This window comes from Python bivittatus, unplaced genomic scaffold (genome assembly GCF_059951505.1).
Source record: "Python bivittatus isolate LINGU-HERP-01145 unplaced genomic scaffold, Pbiv_v1 ctg000980_np1212, whole genome shotgun sequence".
Taxonomy (NCBI): domain Eukaryota; kingdom Metazoa; phylum Chordata; class Lepidosauria; order Squamata; family Pythonidae; genus Python; species Python bivittatus.
Window position 1 is genome coordinate 4,794,778 of NW_028277125.1, and position 27,907 is coordinate 4,822,684.

The 27,907-nt window shown below is 44.6% G+C and overlaps 1 protein-coding gene across 1 annotated transcript; it reads right to left on the bottom strand.

The window, feature by feature from the left end:
• Positions 1 to 1,966: 1,966 nt before the first annotated feature.
• CAPN10 (calpain 10) lies at positions 1,967 to 27,907 on the bottom strand. Its single transcript, XM_088131619.1, has 14 exons — positions 27,688 to 27,907; positions 26,650 to 26,867; positions 25,614 to 25,817; positions 23,193 to 23,324; positions 20,510 to 20,706; positions 19,031 to 19,248; positions 17,022 to 17,163; positions 15,718 to 15,884; positions 15,263 to 15,546; positions 12,660 to 12,862; positions 11,332 to 11,587; positions 9,946 to 10,151; positions 7,857 to 7,902; positions 1,967 to 4,098 (listed from the first exon to the last, which is right to left on the bottom strand). The coding sequence occupies exons 3-14, from the start codon at positions 25,755 to 25,757 to the stop codon at positions 4,069 to 4,071; spliced, it is 2,025 nt and encodes a 674-aa protein (XP_087987745.1). The 5' UTR covers positions 25,758 to 25,817; positions 26,650 to 26,867; positions 27,688 to 27,907; the 3' UTR covers positions 1,967 to 4,068.

The following is a 27,907-nucleotide window of genomic DNA, read 5'->3' on the forward strand; positions in this document are numbered from 1 at the left end:
ATCAACCCAAAGTTCTCCCAGGGGCACAAATGACCAGGCTCAAATCATCCTACTTTGCACACATTGTGCGAAGACCCAGCTCTCTGGAGAAGGCTCAAATGCTGGGAAAGGTGGAAGGAAAGAGAAGAAGGGGACGATCTGCAGCAAGGGGGATGGACTCAGTTACAGTGGCAATGAGGGCACTGTTGGCCAATCTGAAGGATCAGGTTAGAGATAGATCATCATGAAGAAAATCTATCTATATGGCCACTAAGAGTCAACAACAACTTGATGGTACATATTCAATCAATCAATCCATCAGTACTTACATTTACTACCAGAAGGCAGAATACAACCAGTTTGGTTCTATTTGGAACTCAACAAGTGTGTGTGTGTGTGTGTGTGTGTGTGTGCGCGCGCGTGCGTGCGTGCGCGCTGTCCTTCCCTTTGTCTGAAGTATCTAGTATTCTGCTATATACTTCATGTCATCTGCTCATAGACTGTATGCATTTCAGTTGAAGTTGAATAATCTCCTAACAGGGTCATTTCTTCTAGAAGAATAAGGTGAGCTACTATGAATAGGAGATAGAATGACTTTGGTGCCAACTTTGGTGCCAACTTCTAAGGCTCTTTTCTCAATAACTGCACAAGGGAGCCTGGGACAACTTCTCTGAAATTCTGCTCCCTTTTTCATGCGCAGAGAGGGAGGAAGTGATCTGGCACTGAAAGAAAAGGACTTGGGGAGGGAGGGGCCCAATGAAGTGACGTACTGGCATGCTGGCTGGGGAATTCTGGGAGTTGAAGTCCATACATTTTAAAATTGCCAAGTTTAAAAAGCCCTGGCTTGGGTGAGCAACAATAATATTGAATGAATGTGAAAAAAGAAAGCCACAGTGATGCCAACAGCAGTTGGTGCACTTGGTCAAGTCATCTGGAGAAGGGACACAATAGGAATGGAGGGAATCTCAGCTCATCAATTACAAAAAGTTGCATTATGGTACTTGAAACTGAGCCTCTAGTACAACGCCATCTTTAACTATCTTAGACCTTGTCTTGACTCAGAACAGTCAAACACACTCAGCAGACTGTGTGTAAATAGCAATAATGACAACAGCACAGAAGGAGAAGAGGGAAGAAGACAAGGGTTCTTTTCGATTCACAGTCTTCTTAGCCACGAGTTCTAAAATTTTGCTTCTTGGGCCAGAATCTGAAAAACCTGGATGTTTTGGCTTCCACATTATGTAGGGTAACTGCAGCCACCAAGGTGGGGTTCACACAACATGCTTAACCAGGTCAGGGAAAGACCTAGTGGCTGCATTCGCACAAGATGCTAAGTTTGATCAGTAATAACATTGGTTGATTTTGGGTGAATTCGAATGTTGTGGGAAGCCACCTATTTAGCTAGTTTCTACTTCAATGACTCAATGTAGTGTGCCAACCCAGAAAATGGGTGCATTCAGTAACTGCATTAAGCGTGTGTGAATAGTCATAGCAAACTACGGTTTTTGCGGCAGGAAAAGCTTTTCTGTTACTCCTGTAATTGTAATAATGCCGTCTTCTGTTCCCTTTCCTTTCCTTTCCTTTCCTTTCCTTTCCTTTCCTTTCCTTTCCTTTCCTTTCCTTTCCTTTCCTTTCCTTTCCTTTCCATTCATTCATTCATTTGATTTGATACCAAACAACCAGGGTATTCGCAGAGTATGGTCAAAAAAATCAAAATGGCAGCTACATTTTTAAAGTTGGGCGCAACAGAGCTTTGACTGCACCGTTGTGACCAGCATCTTGACTTTTTTGACCACACCTTGATCATAACAGTACAGCTTACCAACTTAAAGGACAGAAAACTTACTGGATAAGTCAAAGGAGGGCAAATGCTTAGGCCTGCTTTCTGCTCTAAATGTTATCAGCTTGGAACTGACCAGCTGTGCAAATGTTCCCAATCAACATGCGAGAATATCAGAAATCACCCGGCCCAAAAAACTCTTCTTTTTGCAGATTGTGATTTCACATTTTCATTTTTTATTTCAAAAGACATTTCAACAACACCTCACTTACTGAAAAACAAAAGGAAACAAAAAAACAGGGTTTCAAAATCTCATTTTAAAAAACGCTCTCTGAAGATACTTGGGGAAATAAAACCAGTACTGGATGAACTACCGTTTCGTGCAGAGGCAGAAGAGCAAAATAATAATCTGATTTAATTTTGCCTGAAATCACATTTCTTCCTATCGCTTTTACAAGACGCTTCCAACCCTCCTGCTCATTTTTTCCTGCCAGAAACGCCATAAAAATCTTCCCCATCCCATTGAGTTCAATCCTTTCTGCAAATAAAGTACCTTGAATGGCTGCACTTTAAGCTCCCCCACGGTCTCAATTAACTGGATAACAAAGGGCAAAATGGGGCAGTGTATTTTGGCAGGGAGAGGAAAAGGACAACATTATTTTTTCTTTCCAGATGTTCTTTGACCAGTGAATGTGACTTTCATTAGGTAACAAAAACAAGGAAGACGGAGAGAAGAGGAAGGCAAAGCAAACGGAGGGGTGGATTGGAATGGAGGCCAAAAACAGGTCAAGGAAACACATCCTACCTAGGGGAAGCCATTAACACTCTTCTTTCTGTGTTTCCAACACCCATCAGTTCAGCTCATCTCTGTGCAATCGCTTTCTCGGGGAACATCTGAATGTAAAGGGTTAGGGAGGGGACAGAGAATCAGGGAGATTTAGTGGTATAAAGAAGCCCTTCTCTGCAGATCTGCCATGCTGTCTTCAGCTTCAGTCAGGTTCATGTGGGGAATTTAAGTTGCTCAAAGTGTTGCTTGGCTACACCTTGTAGCCGTTCAGCATCCATGGTGAGGGATGTTTGTTTGCAACTACAGCACGAGAGGAAAAATGCGATATAGAATGAAAACAGAGAATCCAGTGGAGAAACAGTGCACCAATTCAGAAGCATCGGGAGAGCCAGTGTCTCCGGGCTCGGAACCTGGTTTACTGAACCTGGTTTAAAGCTGAACCTGGTTTGGAGCAGACTTATGATGTGATAAGGAGTCCAGCACAAGCCACAATGGTGTCATTGTGCAAATGATGCAACTTATGTTCTTCATAAATTATGTAATTATTTAAACTGCAGAATTCACATCATTTACATGATGACATCAGGGCACACATGGTGTCACTCACCCTGCCTTGACCACCTCATGCAGACACCGATGTCTGTAAGTCACATAAGCACCTAAAACGAAATTTATGCCCTATATTTATTGCTCTCGAGCCCTACAGAACAGAGGAACCCAGCACTGGTGGTGCGCAAAACACATTAATTCTGAACTCTCTTGAATGTAGAACGTCTCTCCTTGAACTGAAAACAGCTGACTCACATTTGAACAGAACCTTTTGATCATTTAGGATGTGTTTCAAGCTCAAACCATCTTTCTTGCAAGCTCAAAGCACTCCATTTTGAGCTCAAAACACTTCCAGCATGATCAAAACATCCTGTTTCAAACTCAAGATGGGGCGGAGGAAAAGAATTTAAAGAGTTCAAATTCAAAACCTTCTGGATACCCAAGAAATCCAATTGTTGCACATTCCAACTTTTGCTTGTTAAACTCCTTTCTGAAATTTGCAACCTTCCCTTCTTTTCCCATCAATTTTCATGGGTAAACTTATCCTTCTGCATAAGTAGTGATCGCTACAAAAATACAAGCACATGCACACACTGTGAGAATATTACCACCACAGAACAAAAACCAATTTGAACACAGCACGTGTACATATACTTTTCACTGATATTTAAAGGTGGCTGAAATGAGAACAGAAAGGAACAGATATACAGGCAAAACCAGGAAGAGACTCCGGAGATTCCAACATCAGTTGAAGTTCAGGCGTGTATTTTTTAAAAAATGGGAGACAAACTTGAACTGGGATGTCACTCAGTTTGTTTCTACAGAAAAGTTGGCTAAGAGTCATGGATGTTCCTCTAACCCAAGGAAGCTCCTAGATCCAACATACATTTGGAATAATTCCAATTTAAACAAGCTTTGCTTCCTTCTAAAGGTCTCTGTTGTTTTCTCCTGCAGCAAACCCACTGATTCCAAATTACATTTTCATCACAGCTTTGAAAGAGACCTGTAGAAACCAGGGGGATGGGAAAGGAGGAGATAAAAACAAACAGTTTGGGTAAGCCACCAAGAAAACAAATAGGTTATCTACTTCAGGAAGTTGTCTCAAAAAGACAGGAATTTAGATACTAAATCCAAAAGCTTGAGAAACTGAGAGAACTAGAGCTTGTCCAAAAAAAATGAGAACCAAGAGAGTTCCTAAAAAATTGATAATTAGAGAAAAGTAACATTGGGGTTTTAGGGATGGATCTAAGTGGGATGCAGAAGGATATTCAGTGTAGAGTTTAGTCCCTTTGTCTAGACCAGTGTTTCTCAACCTTGACAACTCCCAGAATTCTGGGAGTTGAAGTCCACACATCTTCAAGCTGCCAAGGTTGAGAAACACTGGTCTAGAAACTTAGAAGGAATCAGGGGTGTCCACAGGATAAAGGCTTTGGATCCTCTTGACTTTTTGGACCATACTCTGTGGACATTCTCGGAAGAGGCAGAAGGAACAGGACATTTTTATCCTGGTGAAAAGACAAGCAAGGAGAGATATGGTAGCACTTTTCAAATACCTGAAAGGATGTCACATTGAATAAGCTCAAGAGCTATTCTCTCTCATTCCAGAGGACAGGACATGGAAAAATGGATTTAAGTTACAGGAAGGCAGTTTCCTGTTGGACATTGAGGGAAACGTCCTAGTAGAAAGAGCAGGTTGGCAGGGAAACCCATGATCCCAAGTGGGGGTGGGCTCCCCTTCAATGGATGTGTTCAAGTAGACGCTGGATGGTCATTTGACAAGGATGCTTCAATTTGGATTCCTGCGCTAAGTAGAGAGTTTGGGGTTCAACGGCCCCTTTCAACTTTATGGTTCCCAAATCCCATGTTTACATAAGAAGCTGGGCAAATCAGATAAAGACCCAGCAAATGCTGTAAGCTTGGCTCATGCTAATCTGGGTTAACTTCTTGTGGCTTGCTTAGGGTTCAATGCACTATGCTGGGGTGTGTGTGTCAAAAATGTCAAGATGGTGGCCACAACCATATGATCAATGTCCTGCCCTTTTTATTATATACATTGCAACTTCTTGATGTTTTTGACCCCTCCCTGTGGACACTCCATACAGTACAATCCCAGAAAATCAGTGACTTCCACCACCTGTGGAAGCATGTTCTGAGAAGGTAGCTTCTGTGGTGCTTCTCTAACATTTATTGTCACTCTGTCTTTTGCCTCCTATCCAGGCAGATGTTCTGCTGTTGGTAAGAAAAGGATTCACTACCATGAAATGCTACCCAAAATCCGAAAGGAAGTTCATGGGCATTTCAGAAAAACCTGAGATCACTTTTGGACTAAAACCCCTGAATGAAGTCTCTGTAATTTAGGCCTTGGGATACTTGCAAATCAGAGTGACATAATGGAAGTAGTTTAGACCAGTGTTTCTCAGCCTTAGCAACTTTAAGATCTATGGATTTCAACTCTCAAAATTCCCCAGCCAGTATGCTGGTTGGGAAATTCTGAGAGTTGAAGTTGATAGTTGGGGAATGCTAGCTGGGGAATTCTGGGAGCTGAAGCCCACACATCTTAAAGTTGCCAAGGTAGAGGACTGCATTGTTCTACGCAATTACCTAGTTAGCTTAGGGGCGTCTGATCTTATGGGCCTCAGATCAAACAGCCAAGAGGGTAGATAGCTTATGGTTCAATGTGTTATGGAAATTCAACCACTGTCTTACCAGTATGTGGTGGGAACCAGAACAGCACATCTGTTTATTTATCTGGGCATGTTGTGTGAACATCTTGCCCAGGTTTAGGGGGTGATGTGAATCTGACCCAAAAGAGTAGGTCAATACAACCAAAAAGCAAAAAAACACTGCTGTACTAGATTCTTGTCTAGGGCAAGGAGCTGGGCTACATGATCTCAAGGTCCTTTCAACCCTTACCTTCTATGATTCTAAGAAGGAACTCGGAATGACCAGGAATACTTTCTGCCTCGCCTCCCCCCACGCTGCACTTCTTTCCTGGATGTTTTATCTGACCCAACAAAACAAACTCTGTGATCTTCCTCATAAGCTGTGTCTGCTGGCCAATAGGGAGATTTAAATTTATACTGCTATTTGAGTATTTAAAAAGCCTATTTTATTGCTTTTTAAATTAAAAAGAAATTGGAAGTGCAAAAGAGAAGTCAACTGAGAGTCCTGAAGGTAACAGTAAAAAGGATGGCTTTTAAAAACTGGCTTACTGTGACCAGACAGAAATCAGTGTATTCATTCATATATCATGATGCACTTACAATCAGAACTGCTTGGAAAATATGCAGCAGGATCGTGTTCCCTTAGAAGTTACCATACATCTTGATTTGGTCATTCTGTGGTTGTATTGTGGGAACCCAGCTTGTTCAGTTAGCTTATGGTTCAATATTTTATGAAAACTGGGAATATGGGTCAATTCAGTCACCAGGTTAAGCCTGTTGAGTAAATGCAGCCACTGCACATTTACTCTCTAAGAGATACGCTGAAAATTGTAGCCAGACTCCTAAAAGACGGTTGGCTGCTTATCTACAAATATTTTTTTTTCTCCAAAGCCAATTGCTTTAGTGGGCTTCTCTTCAGCTGGGTGTGACAAATCTCTAGTCTCTTGAATGGCAAAACTGCCCTCTAAAGCATCTGATAATGTGACCCCATCCTAAAAAGCCTGAATGGATGGAATTAGCTTTCATTTCCCCCCAAAAAAACCTCCCCTATTACTCTTTTAGCCAATGGCATTACTAGTGAAAACTGGACTGTGAAGTAGGAAGGCAGATTTAGCAATCATATGTTTGATTGGCTGCTTAGACCCAAGGCATAGCTGTTGGTATATTTTCCTTGATTAATCAAAACAATAGTTGGTCTTATCAAAGAGCCTTTCGATTATCTTCTACATTCTATAAAACTGAAAAGAGAGAAACTAAAAAGAGGAGAAGGAACAAGAAGGGCCTGCCTAACAACATCCAAACAGGAAGTCCAGATGACCTTTCTCAAATCATCCTCTCTTCAGTGAACTCTGAACATGTGCTGAAACAAAGATCTGAGACAAGCAGATAGTAAGTAACTAGTTTAGCTGGTCCTGCTGTATTTATTTAGAATATTGTAATTCTTGCCTTCTCTGGTTTTTCTGATATTTCTCTTTCTGCCATAAGCTCCTTCTCATGTTTAGAGATTTGGCTTTGTTCATTTAATAAGAGACATTTTCTTTAAAGCCTTCCCTGGGTGCAACCTGACATGGCTATCCAACTCCCCTCATGTGTTTCAGATTGGCAAAAGGTATATAAATTCTGTATTTCTGGGCTTTTGAGCAGGAAGATTAGAAGTGCTTTGCTTTCTCTATTTTTCCCAGGGTTGGGCTAAAGGGAGAAGTTCTTAACCGAAGGGCTAAAAACTCCACAGATGGACAGACTCAAGTGTGTCAGAAGGTTGAACCTAGCAGAAATGTCTTTTACTTTGGGCCCCTTGAAAGAAGCGGCTTGCCAAAGACATTTAAATTATTCCCCCCTTACAGTTTTTAACATGGTGGCAATGGAGCTGCACCCTTCTTGACATGCCTGTAGCTTCCTTTTCCCCCCTGTGGCTATTTTGATCTTTGCTGCTTTTACATTTTTCTCCTGGGTCAATGACTTCTTGGTTCTTTAATGCTGTTAGCTGCTTTGTTTTCTTTGGAAAGATAAAATCCACTGGGTAGAACGGTACGTTCTGAAATCGAAAAGAAGCTACTTCACAACGGCTTGGACAACAACCAACAGAGAAAGAGCTCACCTCTTGTAATCTTTGTCCCAAAGTCTCCTTGCTCCAAATGCTCTTCCTGTATAAAAACAAACACACTATTAGAAGAGCCAAAAATATGGAACGGGGCCTATCATGGGCTTCCCTGGAGGATTCTGTAGGGCTTCTGGGTTTCCTTCACTACTAGCAGCAGAAAAAGCACATCTGTTCCTCACAGAGCTGAACCCCGTGCAAAATCTCAAATGAGCCACATTGTGAGCAAGAACCAGATCGCCTGCAGTTCTGAAATTCTTGGGAAATCAGATGTAGGAAGTGGGCAGGTTTTAAGAGCATTAAAGGTGATCTCTTAGGGATGTCACTGCCCACGGTTCTACATGTCTTTTCTTGGTTTTGCCCAGAAGAAAACTGAGTTCAAATGAGGAATCATGAGAAATACCTCAACTAAGAGTTGAAAAGGGCCAGTGAGGTCCAATCTCCTGCTCAGAGGTGGAATCAAATGGGGATTTCCTCAGATATGTCCATCTACAGCAGAGTTTCTCAAGCTTGGCAACTTTAAGATGTGTGGATTTCAACTCCCAGAATTCCCCAGCCAGCATGCTGGCTGGGGAATTCTGGGAGTTGAAGTCCACACATCTTAAAGTTGCCAAGCTTGAGAAATACTGTATTAACCTGTTGTATGAATCCAGCCACCAGAGTTTGTAAACAAGAACTACTAAAAAATGGTCAGGCAATAAAGATTAATCAATTCTGGCCAAACAAATCATGGCTTAGCATAATTTATGAACCCAATTTCAGAATTACATTTCTCTGTAAGCTCATTTTCATGATGACTAACAAGAAGGCAATCCTTTCTTTCTCTCTCTCTTTGCTGTTATCTTGTACCAATCTCACAGTGCCACTGAAGAGGACTGGCTCTGTGCTGGCTAGGGGATTTTGGGAGTTGAAGTCCATGCATCTTAAAGATGCCAAGGTTGAGAAACCCTGATCTAGAGTACCTTTCAAACAACTTGGAGTGCTCCAGAAAAATTGGGATTAAAATCCCCTAAATTCTCAGCCAGCTTGGGCTTTGGTTGGATGGGTATACTCAGAGCTGCTGCCGCAACAGAGGGAATATCATTGGTGCTGGATGGGGTAGCACTGCCCTAGAGAGACCCAGTGCGTAATTTGGGGGTCCTCCTGGACTCACGGCTCCTGCTCGAAGAGCAGGTGGCAGCCATGGCCAGGAGGGCTTTTGCACAGCTCCAGATTGTGCGCCAGTTACGCCCTTTCCTGGATCCGGATGCCCTTCGAACGTTCACTCATATCCTTGTTATCTCCCAGATAGACTACTTCAATGTGCTCTACATGGGGCTACCCTTGAAGAGTATCCGGAAGCTTCAGCTGGTCCAGAATGCAGCCGCACGAGCTATTTTTGGGGTCCGAAGAAGGACCCATATAACACCTTTGCTCCGTGAGCTGCACTGGATACCAGTTTGCTTCCGGGTCCAACTCAAGGTGTTGGTTATCACCTTTAAAGCCCTACATGGCATGGGGCCAGGTTACCTGAGGGACCACCTCTCCTCCACGATTTCAACCTGTCCCACCCGATCTCACAAAGAGGGTTTGCTCTGAACCCCCTCGGCAAAAGAACTCCGACTAGCGGGATCCAGAAGGCAGGCCTTCTCTGCTGTAGCCCCCGCCCTTTGGAACATCTTGCCCCCTGAGGTCAGACAGGCCCCTCACTCCTGGCCTTTCGGAGGGACTTGAAGACCTGGCTCTGTCATCTGGCCTGGGGTGGGGAGGGAGGTCATCAGAAATGGGGTTGGCTAGCCCCCTAGAGGCCTGCTGTTCCTTCCATCGGCCTCCTGGATTTTTTCTCTTCCTTCCATTTTTTGTAAATGTGTTTTTCTTTTTTATAAATTTTAATTATGTATTTATTTGTTTTAATTTGTTGTAAACTGCCCAGAGTCCCCCATTGCGGCGAGACGGGAGGGGATAAGTCAGATAGATAGACAGACAGACAGACAGACAGACAGACAGACAGACAGACAGATAGATAGATAGATAGATAGATAGATAGATAGATAGATAGATAAGGTTGAGGAAGGTTAAGTCGCTGAATGGCCATCAAGCATATTCTCACCTGTCTATTTTCGTTGCTACGATCACTGTGAAACTGCCTTCGGTGTCAGGCAAGTATGTCGATGGGACAACGGCATAATTTCCAGAAGGCAGTCGGCACATCTGACTTACTTCCTGGGAGTAACAATGAGGCACACAGCTAACCACCGGCTCCAACTGGAGGAAAGACGTGGAAGGCATTTTCACACGGTTGTTGTCACTCGGAACCTGAAAAGAAATTAGGAAGTCTTCCTTGCAATTTCAATTTATGTTTTGGATATCCTGCCCCCCCCTTCCCATCAACGGGTGGGTTTCACTCATAACGTGAACTCAGATCCTGCCCATAGACAGCTGCTGCTTCACAGCTGGCAATCAGGATTTGAAGCCATGGTTAGAAGCTGGTTTGAAAATCACAGGTTACATGTTTTGCTGTCATGTCTGAATGCACAGACCACCAAAAGAGCACAGTGCAGTCCATGGTTTCCCATTATAAAGATGGGGATGCTGAGAAGAAGAGGAACTAAAGTAGAAAAGTCCATTTACAAGTTCAGATTATGGGTAAGTTTCTGAATTGTGGTTAGCAAAGCACATGGCCCATTTAGCACTGTAGATCATGGTGAAGTCAAAATGTGGGCAGGAACTCTTACCTTCCTTGGACTTTTCTGTAGGGCCTCTAGAAGCACTCTAGGAAGCCCAAGTCTGGGCTAAATGATCTGGTCTACAGTAGTAGAATTTTGCTTTCTTATTAAAGAACACTGGCCTGATTCACATCACCCTAAGATATAAGCTAGTCTGTTCAATTGTCCATGGATTATGGTTTAGCATGTTGAATAATCCAGAATTGGGAGGGTTGGCTCAACTAATTATGGCTTATTGCAACATGCAAAACCAGAATGCTTAGGCCAGTGCGATAGTGAGTCTAATTTCTCATTCTGCCAGGTTGACTGGCAGGTGCTCTTCACACAGCACATAATCAACCTGTGGAATCTGTTACTGCAAGACTTGGTGATGACCACGAACCTAAGAGGCTGTGAAAGGGGACCTGATAAATTCATGGAGGACAGGTCTATCAAGGGCTGTCTTTGGTCTTAAGAGCTCAGTGTAACTTCTAGGTTGGAGGCATCATGCTTCCAAACCCTAGTTGCAGGGGAACAACAGTAGGTGAGAGATAGCCATCATAAGTTTGCAAGTACCCCAGAGGCATCTGATTGGCTTCTGTAAGAAACAAAATGCTGGTCTGAAACAAGCCTTGGCCTGATCCACCAGGCCTATTCATATATTTCTATGGCCAGCAGCTGGTCTCTTAGCAATTTATATACCCCAACTAGCGAAAAGACCCCTTTCCAACATTGTGAATATCTGAGAAAGAAGGTCTAATTCAATCAACAACCATGAACTTAAATGTCACCTGGAAGATATGAAACCCAATTGGACGGCACTTGTTATCTGGGCAATGCTGGCGGAGAGCGACCTTGACACTTCTTTGCCCAACCCCAGCAGGAACAGACAAAGGGAAGCATGGATTGGTGTGGAAGGAGGGGAAATTCCTGCTGCCCCCTGCATTCTGTCCTTTTCTCCAAGATCCCTCTAGATGAGCCGTCTCCCACTCGCCTCCTGGAAACTCTTCATGGATGGTGTTATCAGGCACCGGCAGTTTGATCTCACTTTCAGGAGAAAGAGAAGATGGGGAAAATGGGTGGCAGAAAGGGGAGAAGAAAGAGAAGTTATATACCATGTGGCCTCTCTAGTCAGAATACCAGCTTCAAAAACATCACAAGCAGTAGCTTTCCATGTTCTCTTTGCTTTCTGTCATCTACGTGGAATGGCAAAGAAGAGATGTCTTAAGTTAGGGCAGTAGCTACTATCAGGAGGCAGATCAAAAATGGCTCTGCTTCTCGTTTCCATCTACTGATCTTGAGAAGGCAATAGAAACCTCAAATGAAAGTCTGGAGGAAGTTTTGAGATGGGTGAGGGCAGACAAGGTCTTAACATCCACAAAAACCTACTCAGCTCCTGAGACTGGCTTCCTTCCTCCTGCATCATTGAGGTCCATCAAATCAACAGGAGTTGGAGACAGAGCCTCCTCAATGGCAGCCCCACCTTGGTGGGAAAGGAAGATGTAATATATGGCCTCTAAATATTTCACAATACTTTCATAATAGTTGATATTACCTGGCTCTTGAAAATTTTCCACTTTTTCTTAGCATTTTATTTCACCAATGCAAGTTTGTAACTCAACATCTGCCATTTTTTAGGCCTCTCATCATTCCTAGCCCACCTAGTGCAGGCTTGAGTCCCAAAGCCTCCTGAGGCTTCTCAATAAAAGCTTCTTGTAAGCCTTTAAATATAAGGGGAAGGACCTCATAGGAAAATTCTGCAGTAATATTTTGGTCTGAAGCTAAACTTGACTGGTTCTGCAGTAACAACACAACCATTGCTCAGATCATGGCAGCACAGGTGGGGGAAAGAACCAAAATGTAGCAAATTGAGGCCTTTTCAGATTATCCAGGGCTGAAATTTAGAGGGCGAGCACTCATTTCGCAAGCAGAAGCAGAAAGGTCCGGTCTGGCCTGGAAGAGATCCTGTACCTGAATATATGAAGAGATGTTGCCAGTAGTGAGATCATGAACCAAAGATCTAGTTCCATACATTGTAGTTTCCCTTAATTCAAGTGTCCACATTTCTCTTCCCCATTCCAACTTCCCTCACCCCATATTTGCCTTTTGCTGGATATACCTGAGAGAAATTCTTCCACTGGAGAACACCCGAAGCAGGAAGTTTCCTTCAGCATTATTCAGAAAAGTGCTGGGGACAACCAGGTAGTACCCAGGAGAAAGGTCACAATGAAGGTGCACCTCTCGGTTGAAAGAATGACATGCTGTGCTTGAAACTGGGGGAGCAGAGAGAGTCTTTGGAAGGTTAAACTGTTTCTTCTCAATCTGGAAGAGAGGAGCAACAGCACAGCACTGAATACATACAGTAGGTGTGGAAAATAGCATTATTTTAGAAAATGAGAAACCAGAGTCTGGATTTTAAAGCACATCAGGAATATACATATTTGCGTCAACCTCATAAGGCTGTTCATACTTTGGTCCTGAATTCCAGCCCAGTTGGCCACCAAAACACCCTCTGAGATCCCCTTTTGTGCTCAAAATTAAAGAGGCACTGATAACAAGGCATTCATTGAAGAAGCCCTGGATACTTCAGGAGATGGCTGCTTGATTGAGCAACAAGAGCCCATGCCACCGTTGCTATGCCAACTGTATTGGATGGCGCTAAATGATCTCCAAGATCCCTTCCAGCCTGTACATACTATGATTGTTCTCAGTCCATTTCCAGACCCAATTAAACTATGAGTTTTGTCTTTTGACAACTTTCATAACTTAGGGACCAGATTCCCTGAAGAATCCCTGCCTTTGTTTTCCCCAGCCCTGTCAGCCAAAGTTTATTTTGGCAGATTTTGTATCTTGCTTCTGGGAGTGGGAGTAGGGGCAAATAACCCACAAAGTAGACTGCAACTTAGAAAGGCAAAATGGATAGCTAAACTCTACAGAAAAAAATTGGTCCATAAGTAATAAACTATAACGATAAAAGTGTCTGGGTAGTGTAGTGGTTAAGATGTTGGATTGACCCAGATTCACGTCCACCCTCAGTTATGGAAACTCCGTGGATAACTTTGGGCCAGACATGCTTACTCAGTCCAGCCTACCTCATAGGGTTGTTGTCATCGGGGAAAAGTGGGAGGAGGGAGTGCAACCTCGCGCACCCACAGAAAAGGTAGGATATAAATCTAGCAAATCAATAATAAAATAAATAAAATAAAATAAATAAGAACAGTAGACCAAAACATGACTTAAATGCACTGGATGCTAATGCTTCTTAAAGACAGATCAGGATGAGTTAATCTTTCAAATCCTCCTCAGGGCCAACAAAGAAAGAATAATCCCAAGAGGGCGGACCCGTTAGCCCTGCTACGTAGTCCAGACAAGAAGCACAACCAGGAGTACTAACTCTATCTTTATTGGAAGTTTACATTAACAGAACCTTGCAAGACTGAAAGTATTTCCTTTCCTTTTGCTCTCTGAAAAACTAGGGAGGACCCCTTCTGAAATGCTTCCCATGCCTTTCCTCCTTCTGTGGGCTGAGATATCTTTTACATGCCGGTTGTCCCATCTGTGGCTCTTCCTCCTGTCTCCCAAGGTCATTTCCACAGACCACTGCAGGACCACAAAGAAGACTGTCCCTGGGTATTAATCAATGGCATCAAAGAAAACTGTAGGAAAACTCTTGCAGAGAGGCAATGCCAGAACCTACTTTAATGTCATTTCTGGCACAAAGTGTGTTTAACTCTTTTGGGACATTTAATTGGTTATTGCTTTCAATGTGATTTATGTAGGTTAAGTTTTCTTACGCTCTTCTGGTCAGTTATATGAGCTGATGGATTACATTTTGGGATTTTTAGCTTGGTGAAACGGTTGTTGTTGTTCTTTAGTCGTTAAGTCGTGTCCGACTCTTCATGACCCCATGAACCATATTGCGCCAGGCCTTCCTGTCCTTCACTGCCTCGAAACGGTTGTACAATATTTAATTTTGGGGGTTTGTTCACATGACATATTCTTGCATCACCCCTAAGAGGTTAAAGCCAAATGCTTGGTGAAACCTGTGGGGGGAGTAAGGCCATCCTTCCCCAAGTACCTGAAATTGCAGTAAGAATCCTCGAGGAAAGAGAATAGATGGCATTTTATGATCCACAAAGGGCAGATGGATGATGGTCTGGAGACAGGGGCGTCCACAAGGGAAGTCAAAAAAGTCAAGATGGCACTTGCAACCATTTGACTGCAGCCTCATTTTTTTTTAACATGCATACATCACCACTCCCACATTAAAAATGGGAGGAGCTTTAATCACGCAACCACCATCTTGACTTTTTTGACTCCCCCCCAGCCTGGAAGATTACTGTTACTGTGTGCATTTTAGGCAGCTTTGGATTAACTGAACTCCAACCAAATCACTAGATTCAAGTGCTCACTGGCTGCAAAATTCATTTGGTTAGTCAAGACCTCTGGCTCACCTACCCACTTAAAGGAAAAGCAAAACTTAAATAGGTGTTTGCTAATTACGTACTATCAACTTCAACAGCACATTTATTCAGATGCCAAAACTCCCGAGACACATCACAATATTCTTATTCCAATTCCATCCTCAAACTGGAAAGGTCAACCAAGGGCTTCAAGCATTCTTCTGGATTCATTTCTCTCAGCCACCTTGAGGACTAGAACCTTACTTCCCGGAAAACGGAAAGGACTTGTCTGCCTCTGTGCCCAGCTCATCTTTCCTACCTTCCATATGTGCAAGCCCACGGCATGGTAGTTCTTCCCTCGGACGCCATCCACCAAGGAAGGCTCCGCCTCCAGGAAGCGAGGCCAGGACCGAATTCTGCCAGCCCAATCTGTGCTGTGCTTTCGGGGTTTCTGTAGGAGGGCGATGCACACCTCGCTCTGCTCACAGACTCTCAGCCAGAATTTGGGGTTCGTTGGGAAGGTGCTGTTGTTACGGCAACCCCCTGCAGACTGTCCCCGCACCCAGGATCCGTACAGTTTCTGTGTGTGGCTCAGCACTCTGTCTGTCAGGAGAGGAAAGACACCCACCGCGTCACTCTGCTGCTCAAGAGTCATGACCCTGTTCAAAATGACTTTTCTTGCAGGCAAGACAGAGGAGGAGTCTAAAGAAAACAGTAATATTCTGCCACAAGGCCCTTTCCCTTAAAAACTGCCCCCTTGCCAGCACCGCGTACCAGTGTAAAGGCTCTGAAGTTGCCCTTCTTCCGTGACTGGGTAACCGGTGATGACCTCATCAAATTCCGTGAAAAATTCCTCTTCTTCAGCCCAAAAGTCTCCTTCCTGTATCTGGGACAAAAGTTCAGCAGCCACCACAGGATCCAGCTGATTCCATCCTGGACCTCTGAAGACCAGAAACCAGCATGAATATCAATACGGTTACTAAGCACCACTAGGCCAATATGGCAGTTTGTAAGTGTGTAAGTGGGTGTGCCACTGGGTATGAGTGGGGTATTTTCATCAAGAACCAGGATGTGGCTGGAAGAACTCCATTCTTTCTCTTCAGCACTGCAATCTTGATTTAAGGTCCTAAAACAGTGTTTCTCAATCTTGACAACTTTCAGATGTGTGGACTTCAACTCCCAGAATTCCTCAGCCAGCACTGCTGGCTGGGGAATTCTGGGAGTTGAAAGTCCACATATCTTAAAGGTCCTAAGGTTGAAGTCAACATATCTTAAAATTCCTAAGGTTGAGGAACACTGTCCTAAAAGATTAGGGCTAAGTTTGAGAGGGACTGGTGGTCCTCACTGATGGGGCCACCCAACAGCAACCATGCTGGGTGTAGGGCCAGGTGATTGAGAAGTTTAACTTCCTTCGCACAAGGGTCCCCATTCCCCGGCCTCCATCTGGCATCCCTTGAAGGGAACCGTGAGACTTTCAAAGAGGAGCTACAACAGGAGCGTTGCGGGAAGGGGGTTAAAACGGCAGCTCTGAGTTGGAGGACCCTCAGCTCTCTGTAGATGCTGCCAGCCAGGTTGTGGGAGTTTCTCTCTTCAGGTCTAGTTTGGCTTGATGAAAGAGAAGGGCCAAAATTTGCTGTGCTTAATGGTCTGGAAATGGATGTGGGTTGGCCACCATCGGCAGAGCTGCTCTCTCGATAACTGTTAGGCATCTGGCTAGAAGGGGGTTCTTTTGAAAAGTTCTAACAAAGTCCTACAAGTGGTGCTTTCAGAACAAATGGCTTTGACATCACATTTGCCCAGGGAGTGCCTTGCTGTAAAGGATACCAGCCAGTGACATGCCACAGAGGGCTGAAGTTTTTCTCATAGACCAGTGTTTCTCAACCTTGGCAACTTTAAGATGTGTGGACTTCAACTCCCAGAATACCCCAGCCAGCATGGTTGGCCAACCCACATCCATTTCCAGACCATTTCCAGCATGCTGGCTGGGGAATTCTGGGAGTTAAAGTCCTCACACCTTAAAATTGCCAAGGTTGAGAAACACTGTTGTAGATGCTGGACTCAAAAGATGGCCCACTCACCCCTCCCTCCAGGGCCCTTTCCAGCAGCGCCTCCCCCAGGGATTCCGGATCCGCAGCAGGACAGTCTCTTTCCTGGACACCTTGGAAAGGTCTTGCATGTCGACAACAATGAAGGCGTGGAACTCCCCCAGCTGGCTGGTCCCTGATGTGCAGAAAAGAGACAACTTGATAGCCACCATTTCATCCCATTCCAGAGAGCTCAAATTAGGCCCAGGAACTCCTGGGAAGCTACGTGGTGGTGGGAGGGGCTCTAGAATGGGGGCGGGGCTTCAGGGATGATAGTCTCCACCTACCGGCGTCATCCAGCCCTTGACAGGAGCATCCAGAACATAAATTGGCCAAAAATCATCCATAACCTGGTGACTGAATTCACTCATGGGCGGGGTGAGGTGGGGGTTGCACAACACAATGAACTGTAAACTAAACTCAAGAGGGCCAAGTTCACACAACACACTAAACAACTAAGTAAATAAATAAATGAATAACCAAGGATAATGTTCAGCAAGATCAGCACGCAGTGTAAAGGCAGTTGTTAGGCCTGCACTTGCTACCCTAGATACTGTATGTACTCACGGGTAAGCTGAGAACTTTAGGCGCCAAAATACGTCAAAAAAAGTGGGTTTGGCTTATCTGTGGATGGGCTTATCTGCAAATATATACGGTAATACTTTTTTAAACTACAGGTATATCCCATATATACTCGTGGATAAGCCCATCTGCAGATAAGCCGACCCTCGAAATTTTAACCAAATACCATGAAAAATGCACCACCCGCGGATAGACGATTGTGAAAATTAAAACATACGAAAATGTCAAGGTCAGCTTATCCGCAAGTAGCACATTTTTCAGGCTATTTTGGTTAAAAATTTGAGGATTGTCATATCCGCAGATGGACTTATCCGTGAGTATGTATGGTAAGCAGCTACACGGAGAAAGCGTGGGATTTATTAGGGCTTTGCACTAGGCTGGTAAACTGCCTTTTTCCATTTAACTTAGGTGGCCCTGATGAAAGGTGGACTTAACCAGTAGTGAATTTTGATGTGGAATGACTGTGAGCTCCCTTCTGGTCTGACTCTGAAAACACCAGCCCGTTATTATAATTTATATCCACAGGATTATTTAGCAATAAGTTTAATGCATGATATCCACCCTTGGTTGTACTTTGAGAAAACCCAATGAACTAGATTAGATCTTGGTTAGGGATTCTTAAGTCTCATTAGTTTATTTATGCAGAACCATGCTTAGATTTCAATCAAATACTTTTACTGGTAATAATAATGCCACTGCTGGTTATACCTAGGGCTCAGTTTTAGTTAGAGTCATTGTATTTGACTTTCTTCTTGTAGCAAAAAGCCCACCTTGGAAATACAATGCATTGAAAAGGAGCACAGTCATTTCAAATTCGCATTAGGCATTAAATTAGAAATAGAAAGAAAAAGGGAGGGGAGGGGAGGGGAGGGGGGAGGATAGATCACTGTGAGAAAAGAAGTAAAGAGATGAAATTAGACCAGGGATTAAAAGCTTGGAACCAGGGATGAAAAAGGACATTTCTCCTGATGGGCCAAGAAAAGCAGAAGGACAAGAGAGGGGTTAATAAAGTGCTTTGTCTCTAGTGTAATGCAAAAGAGAAATGGCTTGTGTGGGAGGTGGAGAGACTAAAGAAAATGACCTTGACAGAAATATGCAAGGACCATGACCTAGGCAAAAGGGGCTGAAACATTTTTTAAGCCTGGAGAAACAAGATAACATCTGGAAGTAGCTTGGGCAGACACCTCCCTGATTTACTGGAACAGTGTTTCTCAACCTTGGGAACTTGAAGTCCACCCATCTGGAGTATAAGGAGTTGCTACAGCACCATCAGACTTGCACAATTCTGTCATTAGAGCCAATCTCCATAAAAATAGTTTTAGCCTTCCTGTGGAGTTGATTTCCAGATCTGGCCTACTTGGTGGGACTGACAGGAGACCAGCGAGACAGAAGGGGCTCTGCAAAATTCTCCCTTCCCCTACCTTGCCGTGAGCTAAAAACCGAGCAGCTCATCACGCATTTCTCCTTCAGGTTCATCAACCGCCTGAACACTGCCTTCTCCAAGACTTTGCCCGCCCTCTCTCGTTCAGTGTTTTGGCTCAGGTCTTTCAGGGACCAGCGTTCCGCCAGGCCTCCGGTCAGGTCAACGAGGGCGTCAGCAACCTGGCCTGCCCAGAGCTGCTCGTAAGATCCATGAACCCTGAAAGCAGAAAGATGCAAACCCTGTAGGATTACCCAGCTATCATGGTCTGTGGGAATGACCTTGGGAGACAGGGGGAAGAGCCACAGCCAGCAGAATGGTTAGATAAGAGGCAGCTTAGCCCACAGCAGGAATGGGGGTGTAGGAAGCGTCTCAGAAAGAACCCTCCCTACTTTCTTGGGCTGTATAGAGAACAGGGGAGAAATGTACTTTCACACTTGCAAGAGTCTGTTAATCTAACCTCACAATAAAGTAGAATTAGCTCATCTGGGTGTGCTTCCTGCCTGGGCTACCTTGCAAGGCTGACACCAGCAGAGGCAGGTGGGCTGGCAGGCAGACTGGAAGAATGAATTACTGTGGGAAGGAAGGGCATCTGCAGGGTAGGGGTCAAAAAAGTTAAGATGGTAGCTAAGGCTAAGCCATCAAAGCCACACCCATTTCTAATGAGTCCCACATGTGATGCACAAAAAAGGGGTGGGGTTTGCTGCATGGCTGTGGCCACTATTTTGACTTTTTTAACCCCCCACCCCCCACAGACACCCCAGGAAGGAAGGAAGGAAGGAAGGAAGGAAGGAAGGAAGGAAGGAAGGAAGGAAGGAAGGAAGGAAGGACGGACGGACATCTTGGCCAGACCATTTAGGTAAAAAAAAAAAAAAAAGTATTTTGGTTTTTTTGTCAACCTATGTCCTATTCTGCACCAGACAGATTGTGAAAGTAACTTACTTTAATGACATCCAAAGTTTATAAACCAGCACTTACGTGTTGTCTGTGGCAATTTATTTGGCCCATTTTAAAACCACAACCTACATCCAAGAGATGAGAATTCTTCAGGGCTCTTGGTTAGGCTGGGCTCTTAACAAAGGCAAATCTGTTTCTTTTTCTCCTTTTATACAGCTTAATGGGTATGTCTTCCTCCCTCCCTCATTTATGATGGTTAATTATTTTAAAATGTATTTTTTAGAAATGCTACTTGCACATTTTTTAATTGTTCATTCATACTTTGGGCTAAAAAGTAGATTTAAAATATTGAAAATTGGTTTGAGGAAGTGATGGGTTGGTGACATTACCAGTTTGAGGCAACTGGTACTATGCACGGATACCTCCAGCTCAAGCTAGGAAAAAGACTAGATTCTGAAGTGCCATTTTGTCACTTTAATTCACATACTAAATGGGAATTCTAACACATTTAAATCATTCCAAGTTGGAGAGAAATGGGATATATCCAAGCACCCTAGCCAGAATGAACATGCCCATCACCTACTTGGCATAAGCTTTCTCCAGCAGGGGAAGCCAAAACACATCTTCTGTCTGGCACTGGGAGAAACAGAGTTTGCCCCCAAGACAAGGCAGGCGATCATCTATGGTGACCTCCACCCAGTGTCCAAACTGCCAGACACGACAAGTGAAACATCCTCTATATTTCTTATCCCTCCAACTGGGCTGACCTGGAGGTATAACCTGTGGTAAGAGAAGAATCGTTCATCTGTACAAATATAATTGGTTGAAACAGCCATCAGTTTCCTATACTTGAGTGCGTAAGCCCTCCCATCCACCCTTTCAGAATATCCCAAGGTTCTAGACCTTATGGAGACAACGGATATTTGGAAATGCATGTAGAGCAGGATCCAGTGAGGGTGGCACTTCGTCCCAATGCCTCCCCACCCTGTTCTATCTCCTCTTCACTCTCCAGAAATTCACGTCCTCTGCTTCTTCAACTTAATAGAAAATTTTGCTTAATTTGAATAATTTCATTTGGTTGCATAATTGGAGATTCATGAACTATGAAATTTTAGGTGCAGGGATGCAAAGAGAAATCAGCAATTTTATTATGGTTAAATGAAATAGAATGGATGTAACAAGTTTCTTTAGTAATCTTGTATTCCTAGATCTCAGTAAAGCAGCATTTTTCTCCCAATCCTGTTCCTTCCACACTGACGAATATACAGGTGGTCCTTGAGTTACGACCACTCATTCACTGACCGTTCAAACTCGTGACGGCACTGAACAAAGGGGGCTTACGATGTGTCCTCAGAATTCTGGCTGTCGCAGCATCCTGCAGTCACATGATCACAATTTCTGATGTTCTCTCCCAGTGTCAGGTTTAGCCCAAAGAACTCCAAGAGACAATGCAAATCCAGTTCTACTGTGTTTATTAGCTACAACCTCTAGACAGAAATCTCCCCAGACTGAAACCTATTTCCCAAGCCAGCCAGCCACAACACCGTGAATTCCTCAGGGAGGTGCCAGCCTCATCCTCTTGAACTTCCCACGCTCCTCCGGTGAACTAAGAACACGCTTATCTCCCTGAGCCTGGCCTTCATAATTCCATTCCATCACAGCCAGCTTCCGACAAGCAAAGTCAGTGGGGAAGCTGGCAGGAAATTGGAAGTCACAGTCAGATAAGGTCCTCGCTTAATGACCTGCTCGGTCCTCACTTAATGATGGCAACTGGGACTGCTGTCACTGCTGTCACTAAGCGACGCAGTTATGTGACATCGCACTTTATGACCACATCGCTTAGCAATGGCATTTCCACTCCCAATTGCTGTCATAACCTGAGGACTACTTGTACAACAAAACCTATTCTAAAAGTGGGAATTAAAGTGGTGCCTGTTAAGAACACAATTATGCTAGCATGAATCTAAAGAGCTCCCTCCCTTTACCTTTTGCTCCTTTGTAGACTATTTATTTGTTTATTTATCACAATTGTACGGCTGCCCATCTCAGAAAAAGCAACTCTGAGCGGCTTACAACAATCTAGTTGACTGGTTGACTAGCTGAATTGGTGACTGAGCCCAATTCATCATTTCCTGCATTGACCCAATGCCCAGAAGGGAAAACAGATTGTTTCTTCCTAAGTTTCATCTGCCCCACTGGCTACCTAGCCTGAAATCCAAACCTCTGGTGCAACATCTGGAAAGAGGGATCTATCTGTATGCAGCCACTCATCTTTAAATCCTGCAAACACCCTTGAAGCCTCCTGACAATGCTAGTTCTCGCTCTAGTGAGAGTTGAGACATTTGCATCTGTACCCCTACGTGAATACCTGCTCCATTGCATGGATCATGGGGTGGGATACATAGAACTAGGCAAATCTCCTCTTCACCTCCTGCATCTCAATATGGGCCAGGGTCAGTTTCTGAGGGATGAGCAGGGAGTCACCTCCCCTCCAATATTACTCCGTGTGTTCTTAATACTTTTCTAATTCTATGACCTTAAAAATATACAATTTGCATCACATACCTAATGCTCCCCCCTCCTATTTTCCCCACAACCACCACCCTGTGAGGAGACTTGGGCGGAGACAGAGGGAGTGGCCCAAAGTCACCCAGCTGGCTTCCATGCCTACGGGAGGACTAGAACTGACAATCTCCCAATTTCTCATCTAGCACCTTCATCACCACACCAAATCTCAGACAACACCTAACCGCCCACCCTCTGGTGTTCAGCAACACACATCACGCCATGGATCTTTCCCTTGGGCTGAGCTGATACTCTCCAGCCATCCTGGAGTGAGAAGAAAATTAGACTGTCATGAAATCTGAGGTTCCCATCATTGATCTATTCCTCAGATCCCAGTCCTTGCCAGTCCCCTGACATTCCTCCAGGTAGTAACAAGGCCTTCATGCCTTGAAGCTGCCCTTGGGTTGTGTGGGGAGAAGGGAGAAAACACAACTTCCATACTGGAAGAACTCACAACGTCTTAAGCCAATTTCACTGCAGATCTGCCAGAATTGGAATAAAGCCAATGTTGTGGGGATAAGGCAGAAAAAAAACATTGCGGATGCATGCTTATGCTGAGTTTGCATTAGATACTCAAATCATAATGTGCTAACCCATTTGACTGTCTTTCCTGCTGCCAGATCAAATGGACAGACATGATCTGGAGAAGGAAAACAGGGTGGTTGTGACCTGAAGGACGCCCCAGTGAGGGGAGGCTCTACCTTGGCTAGCAGGTATTTATTCTTCTGCAAAGCAGCACATGCACAGAGAAACCAGCAATCTCCCAGCATCCCTTGCTTGACCTGCCACTCATGTTGATTGTCTGAAAATAATCGAGGTGAAGAACAGATCTCCTAATGGGGAAAAAGAAGAACATTTAGAAGGGAAACATGCTGTTTGCAATAATTTCCTCCCTCCCTCCCTCCCTCTGAACTGTTTTAGAGATATGGTTGATTTTACTCTCTGCCTTCTATTTACTAGACTTGAGCCCGTGCAGTAAAGTGACTGGGTGACTCACTTCTAAACCAATCCCACTATTCTCTCCATCCAATGAATTACCCACATCTGATCAATTCTGCCCCTTTCAGAAATGCCTCAAACCTTATATCGTATATACTCGTGTATAAGCCCATCTGTGGATTAGCCAACCCTTGACTTTTTAACCAAAGTACCATGAAAATTGTGCCAGCTGAGGATAAGCTGACCCTTATCCATGGGTGGGCTTACACATGAGTATATACAGGAAATATGGGTACTTTTAAAAAGTATTACATGGCTAAACCTATCTGCGGATAAGTCAAACCTGATTTTTGGGGTTGTATTTTGGCCTTTAAAATTCTCGGCTTATCCACAAGTATATATATGGTATGTAGGGTTTATTTTCTGGCTCAGGAACATGAACTGCTTTGAAGAAATGCAAAACAATTATTTGAGAAATAGAGAACATCTGATCCTCAGAGGGGTGCCAGCCTCTGGCTGCCAAAATGAAACTGCTGCCATGGGACACAAATTAGCTCTTTGATGGTGTGCACACAGAAGACCAGAGAAGCCTGCTCAGGGAGGGTGGGGGGACTAAATAAATTGCAAGTTTATTCAGGAAGCTAGGGAAAAGCCAGTGGCTAGTATACCTATTGTAGGGTACACCAGGAAGAGGCAAGAAGGCAGACATTCTTGGGGGGGTGTCTCTTCTCCCTTAGAACAGATTACCCCCTAAGCCAGTGTTGTCCAAACTTGGCCACTTTAAGATGAGTGGACTTCAACTCCCAGAATTCCCCAGCCAGCCATGCTGGCTGGGGAATTCTGGGAGTTGAAGTCCACTCATCTTAAAGTGGCCAAGTTTGGACAACACTGCCCTAAGCAAAGGGTGGCTCTACCCCCTCACAGCCTTCTGTAGACTTCTGAAAACCTGCCTGTTTTAGTGGCCTTCAGAGATTGAGTAAATCACCATCATCATCCCAGCTCCTTGGGAAGGACTCAATAGGTGGATAAAAATGCCAAATCCCGTCTAAACATCTGGCTGACTATGCAACCAACCATCATAAAACCAGCAGTGGTAGTTCCAGTGATTATGGCACAATGACTGCCAGGCCAAAAAACCTTGGATGGCGCTTAGAAAATCTGCGCATTGACAACATTTCCACCTGTCAATCACAAAAGGCCACCCTGCTTGGATCCGCACACAGACTACACCGATGCATTACAACATCCTTGGTTCTTGGGAAGAATTTGATGCGAATGAAGGCCAACACCAGCTAAAGAACTGGTAGGTGTGATTTCATGTTGTGTGTATAATAATAATTATCATTAGTACTATTATTTATTAAATTTATATGCTGCCTGTCTCCCAGCAACTCCGGGTGATTATTATTGGTGCAAAGGAAGGCTTGTTATTATATTATTATACTATAGTGGCTGTTATACTGTTTTTATTTTACTTAATTTTATTTATTAAATTTCTGCCCCGCCCATCTCCCCCCAATGGGGGACTCTGGGCGACTCACACAAAACATTAAAACCCTAAATATATATAAATACATAAAACATCAAAATTAAAAAAAAACATTACTAAAAAAAGGAAAAGGAGAGTCCAAGAAGATGAAAAATCTGGGGCTGAAGATAGTAGGTTTCTATGTTGCTCTTGCATACACTTAGAGTCTTTTTCGAATGAAGCGGTCTGTACATTTTATAAATAAAGAAATGAAATAAGTTTATTTATTTCCCATGACTGCATTCTCAGAGTATTTTTGTCATCTAGTGTGTGTTATTTAAAAAGAAAAAAAAGCTGGACAAGAAGTGAAGATGTGTACATAGCTGAACTATTAAATAGGTACAACAAAAAATCAGGCCAGCATTCCAGATGGAGAGAAAGTTGCTTGTACATGTGTACCGTGGGGTTGAGGACTTTCCTGAGCTGGAAATTCCAGTAAGATTGAGTTCTGGTACATAGTAAGATTATCAATATGTTCAGTTCAAGGCACTTACAGTTCCCCTGCAGATTTCTGTGCTATATAGGTGAAGATCTTTGCTAGCAGGCATGCGTTTCATTTCTACCTTCTGAAAATGGAAAGTTCTTTTGGACTATTATCTAGATAGAGAAGGGCTAGGAGTTTACCCATCTTCCATTGTGACTTTCAGAAACAAACCTGAGGTCTCAGCCAATAAATCTCCCCTTTGAACTGAGCCAACGGAGTAGAACAATTGAAAAAGAGAGAATCATCGCTAGCCGGAAAGGTGAGGTCCTTATAAAGGTCTGCCTTGGGGTCTGCCAAACCCCCGTCTCCCAGCATCTTTTCCAAATCGGCAAGTACCTGCAGATCCTTCAGAGGCAACAGGGCTCTGGTTTAAATCTGCAAAACAAATTGGGAGACCAGGGGAGAGAAAATTGCTTTAAAATGGAGTTTTAAGAAAGTAGGCGCAGTTGGAAAAGCCACGATGGCAGTAAGGGGACGATGAGAACGTTTTTGAACAAGCCAACAGAGGATAGAAAAAAATGCTTGATAAGATGAGAACCTGGAAGTGTTGTTAATATAGTGAATAAAGGGTTAACCTGAAGAATTCCACATCACAAGATGCAGGATGTTTCAGAGAATAGGTCTATCAGGGATGGTGGGCCTTGCCACTAAATCAGTGTTTCTCAAACTTAGCAACTCTAAGATGTGTGAACTTCAACTCCCAAAATTCCCCAGCCAGCAATATCCACACATCTTAAAGTTGCCAGGTTGGAGAAACACTGCACTAAATCAACCTTCCAGGTTCAAAGGCAGCCTTCCCCTAAAGTAGGAACAAGCTAGATGGGGACTTCCCAGAAGGATATGGCTGGTTGGTGTTGTTAAAAACAGAAATCTGGCCTGGTCTAGCAAAACCCTTCTGACTTGCTTACTTACTTATTTTAAAATAACAGAAAAAGGAAAAAAGGGAACCCAACACAAAAATACATACATTTTCAAATAGAAACACACAGCAAGTGCTTAAAAAAGAAATAAGCGAAAAGAACCCTTCTGACATATTTAAAAGAGTGGGTAAACCATGACTTTGACATTCCCATTAAAGCTGTGAGTTCATTGATGTTCTCCTAATCCAGGGTGAACCTGGCGCTTTTTAGCTTCTACACTGAAGATTACACTGCAGGACTGGTTTCATTGCTCCTTCTGGTACATAGAGGTGAGCGCCTCTGCTTACCATGTCGGTTCTCTTTTTAAATCAGCTTTAGTTGCTGAACTGCCTGGACACCACAGCTACATTCTGGTTAATCGACAAGCAGAGCGCACGCAAAAGCAAAGGCTGCAGTTGAAAAGCAATTCATAACCAGTCCGAGTCTGGCTGTGGGCAGGAATGGCGGGAGTTATTTTTTCAACCCGCCGGAGAGCCCCAGGTTGGGAAACACCGGGGTGGACAATCTGGAGGGAGAGAGAAGGGGAGAAAGGCATGGTTAGGTGTCTAGCTTAGAAAGCCAACGAGAAATGCCTCGGATGAAGGAGGTTTATGTTTTCGCTCTATGGAGGAACTGTAGGGCTGCTCGAAGCCTTTGAAAGAAATGAGAAAACCATCGTCATCATCGTCATCCTCATCATCCTTTGCATGTTCTGCCAGTGTAGCTGCTCAATCAGTGTTTCTCAACCTCGGGAACTTTAAGATGGGTGGACTTCAACTCCCAGGATTCCCCAGCCAGGCTGGGGAATCCTGGGAGTTGAAGTCCACCCATCTTAAAGTTCCCGAGGTTGAGAAACCTGCCCTAGATCTTTCTGCGACCTCGCTTAGCGAGGGACTTGCGGCTTCAGGGTCAGGTCGCCCAGCCCAGAGTCTGGGATCGCCCCGCAGCGGCAGAAGAACCGCCCTGCCCTGCAGAGCCCTTCGCCAGCGGCCCCCTTCCAAACGCCCCTGCGGCTGACCGCGGCGAAGGCCCCCCGGTCCGCATCCCCCTCCGCTGCGGCCAGCGGATGAGCCTGGCAGGACCTCCCCACCCAGGGTTGGATCCCGCCGCTCCACAGAGATACACTGCTCCTGGGCAAGGAGGCTCTCTTAGGGACCCGCATCTCCCGCGGCTTCTGGAGCCCCGGGAGCCCATTCGACTCATCCAACCCCTGCCCGGCTGTGCCGAACGCTCCCTTCCCCCACGCCCCCTCCCTCCTCGCCAGCTGCCCGGGCAGACAAAGCTCGCTGCCCGCTGCCCATCCCCACGCCTTGCCGGCCGGCCGGCCCTCCCTTCCCCTTCCCCACCTTCCCCCAAGATCGCGGCAGGGGGTCTCCTCTCTCCAGCCAGCCCCGAAGACGGCCCGATCCGCGCGAGCCCCGCGGCAAAGCCTCCGGATGCCGCCGCCGCCGCCGCCGAATTAAAACACCGGACGCGCATCTGTCCGAAGCACCACCTTTGGAGAAGAGAAAACTACCGTTCCCAGCATGCAGCGGGAGCAAGGAGCCGCCCAGCTCCCCGGCATCC

Bases quoted from the DNA above. Each gene is read 5' to 3' on its own strand.
- CAPN10 (XM_088131619.1), bottom strand. From the start codon at position 25,757: ATGCTGGGAGACGGGGGTTTGGCAGACCCCAAGGCAGACCTTTATAAG. The intron at 12,863-15,262 runs GTAGGAAAGATG...CCTCTCTTCCAG, and splicing joins TGGGCTTGCACATATGGAAG to ATTGAGAAGAAACAGTTTAA. The intron at 4,099-7,856 runs GTGAGCTCTTTC...TGGTTTCTACAG, and splicing joins TGGGACAAAGATTACAAGAG to GTCTCTTTCAAAGCTGTGAT.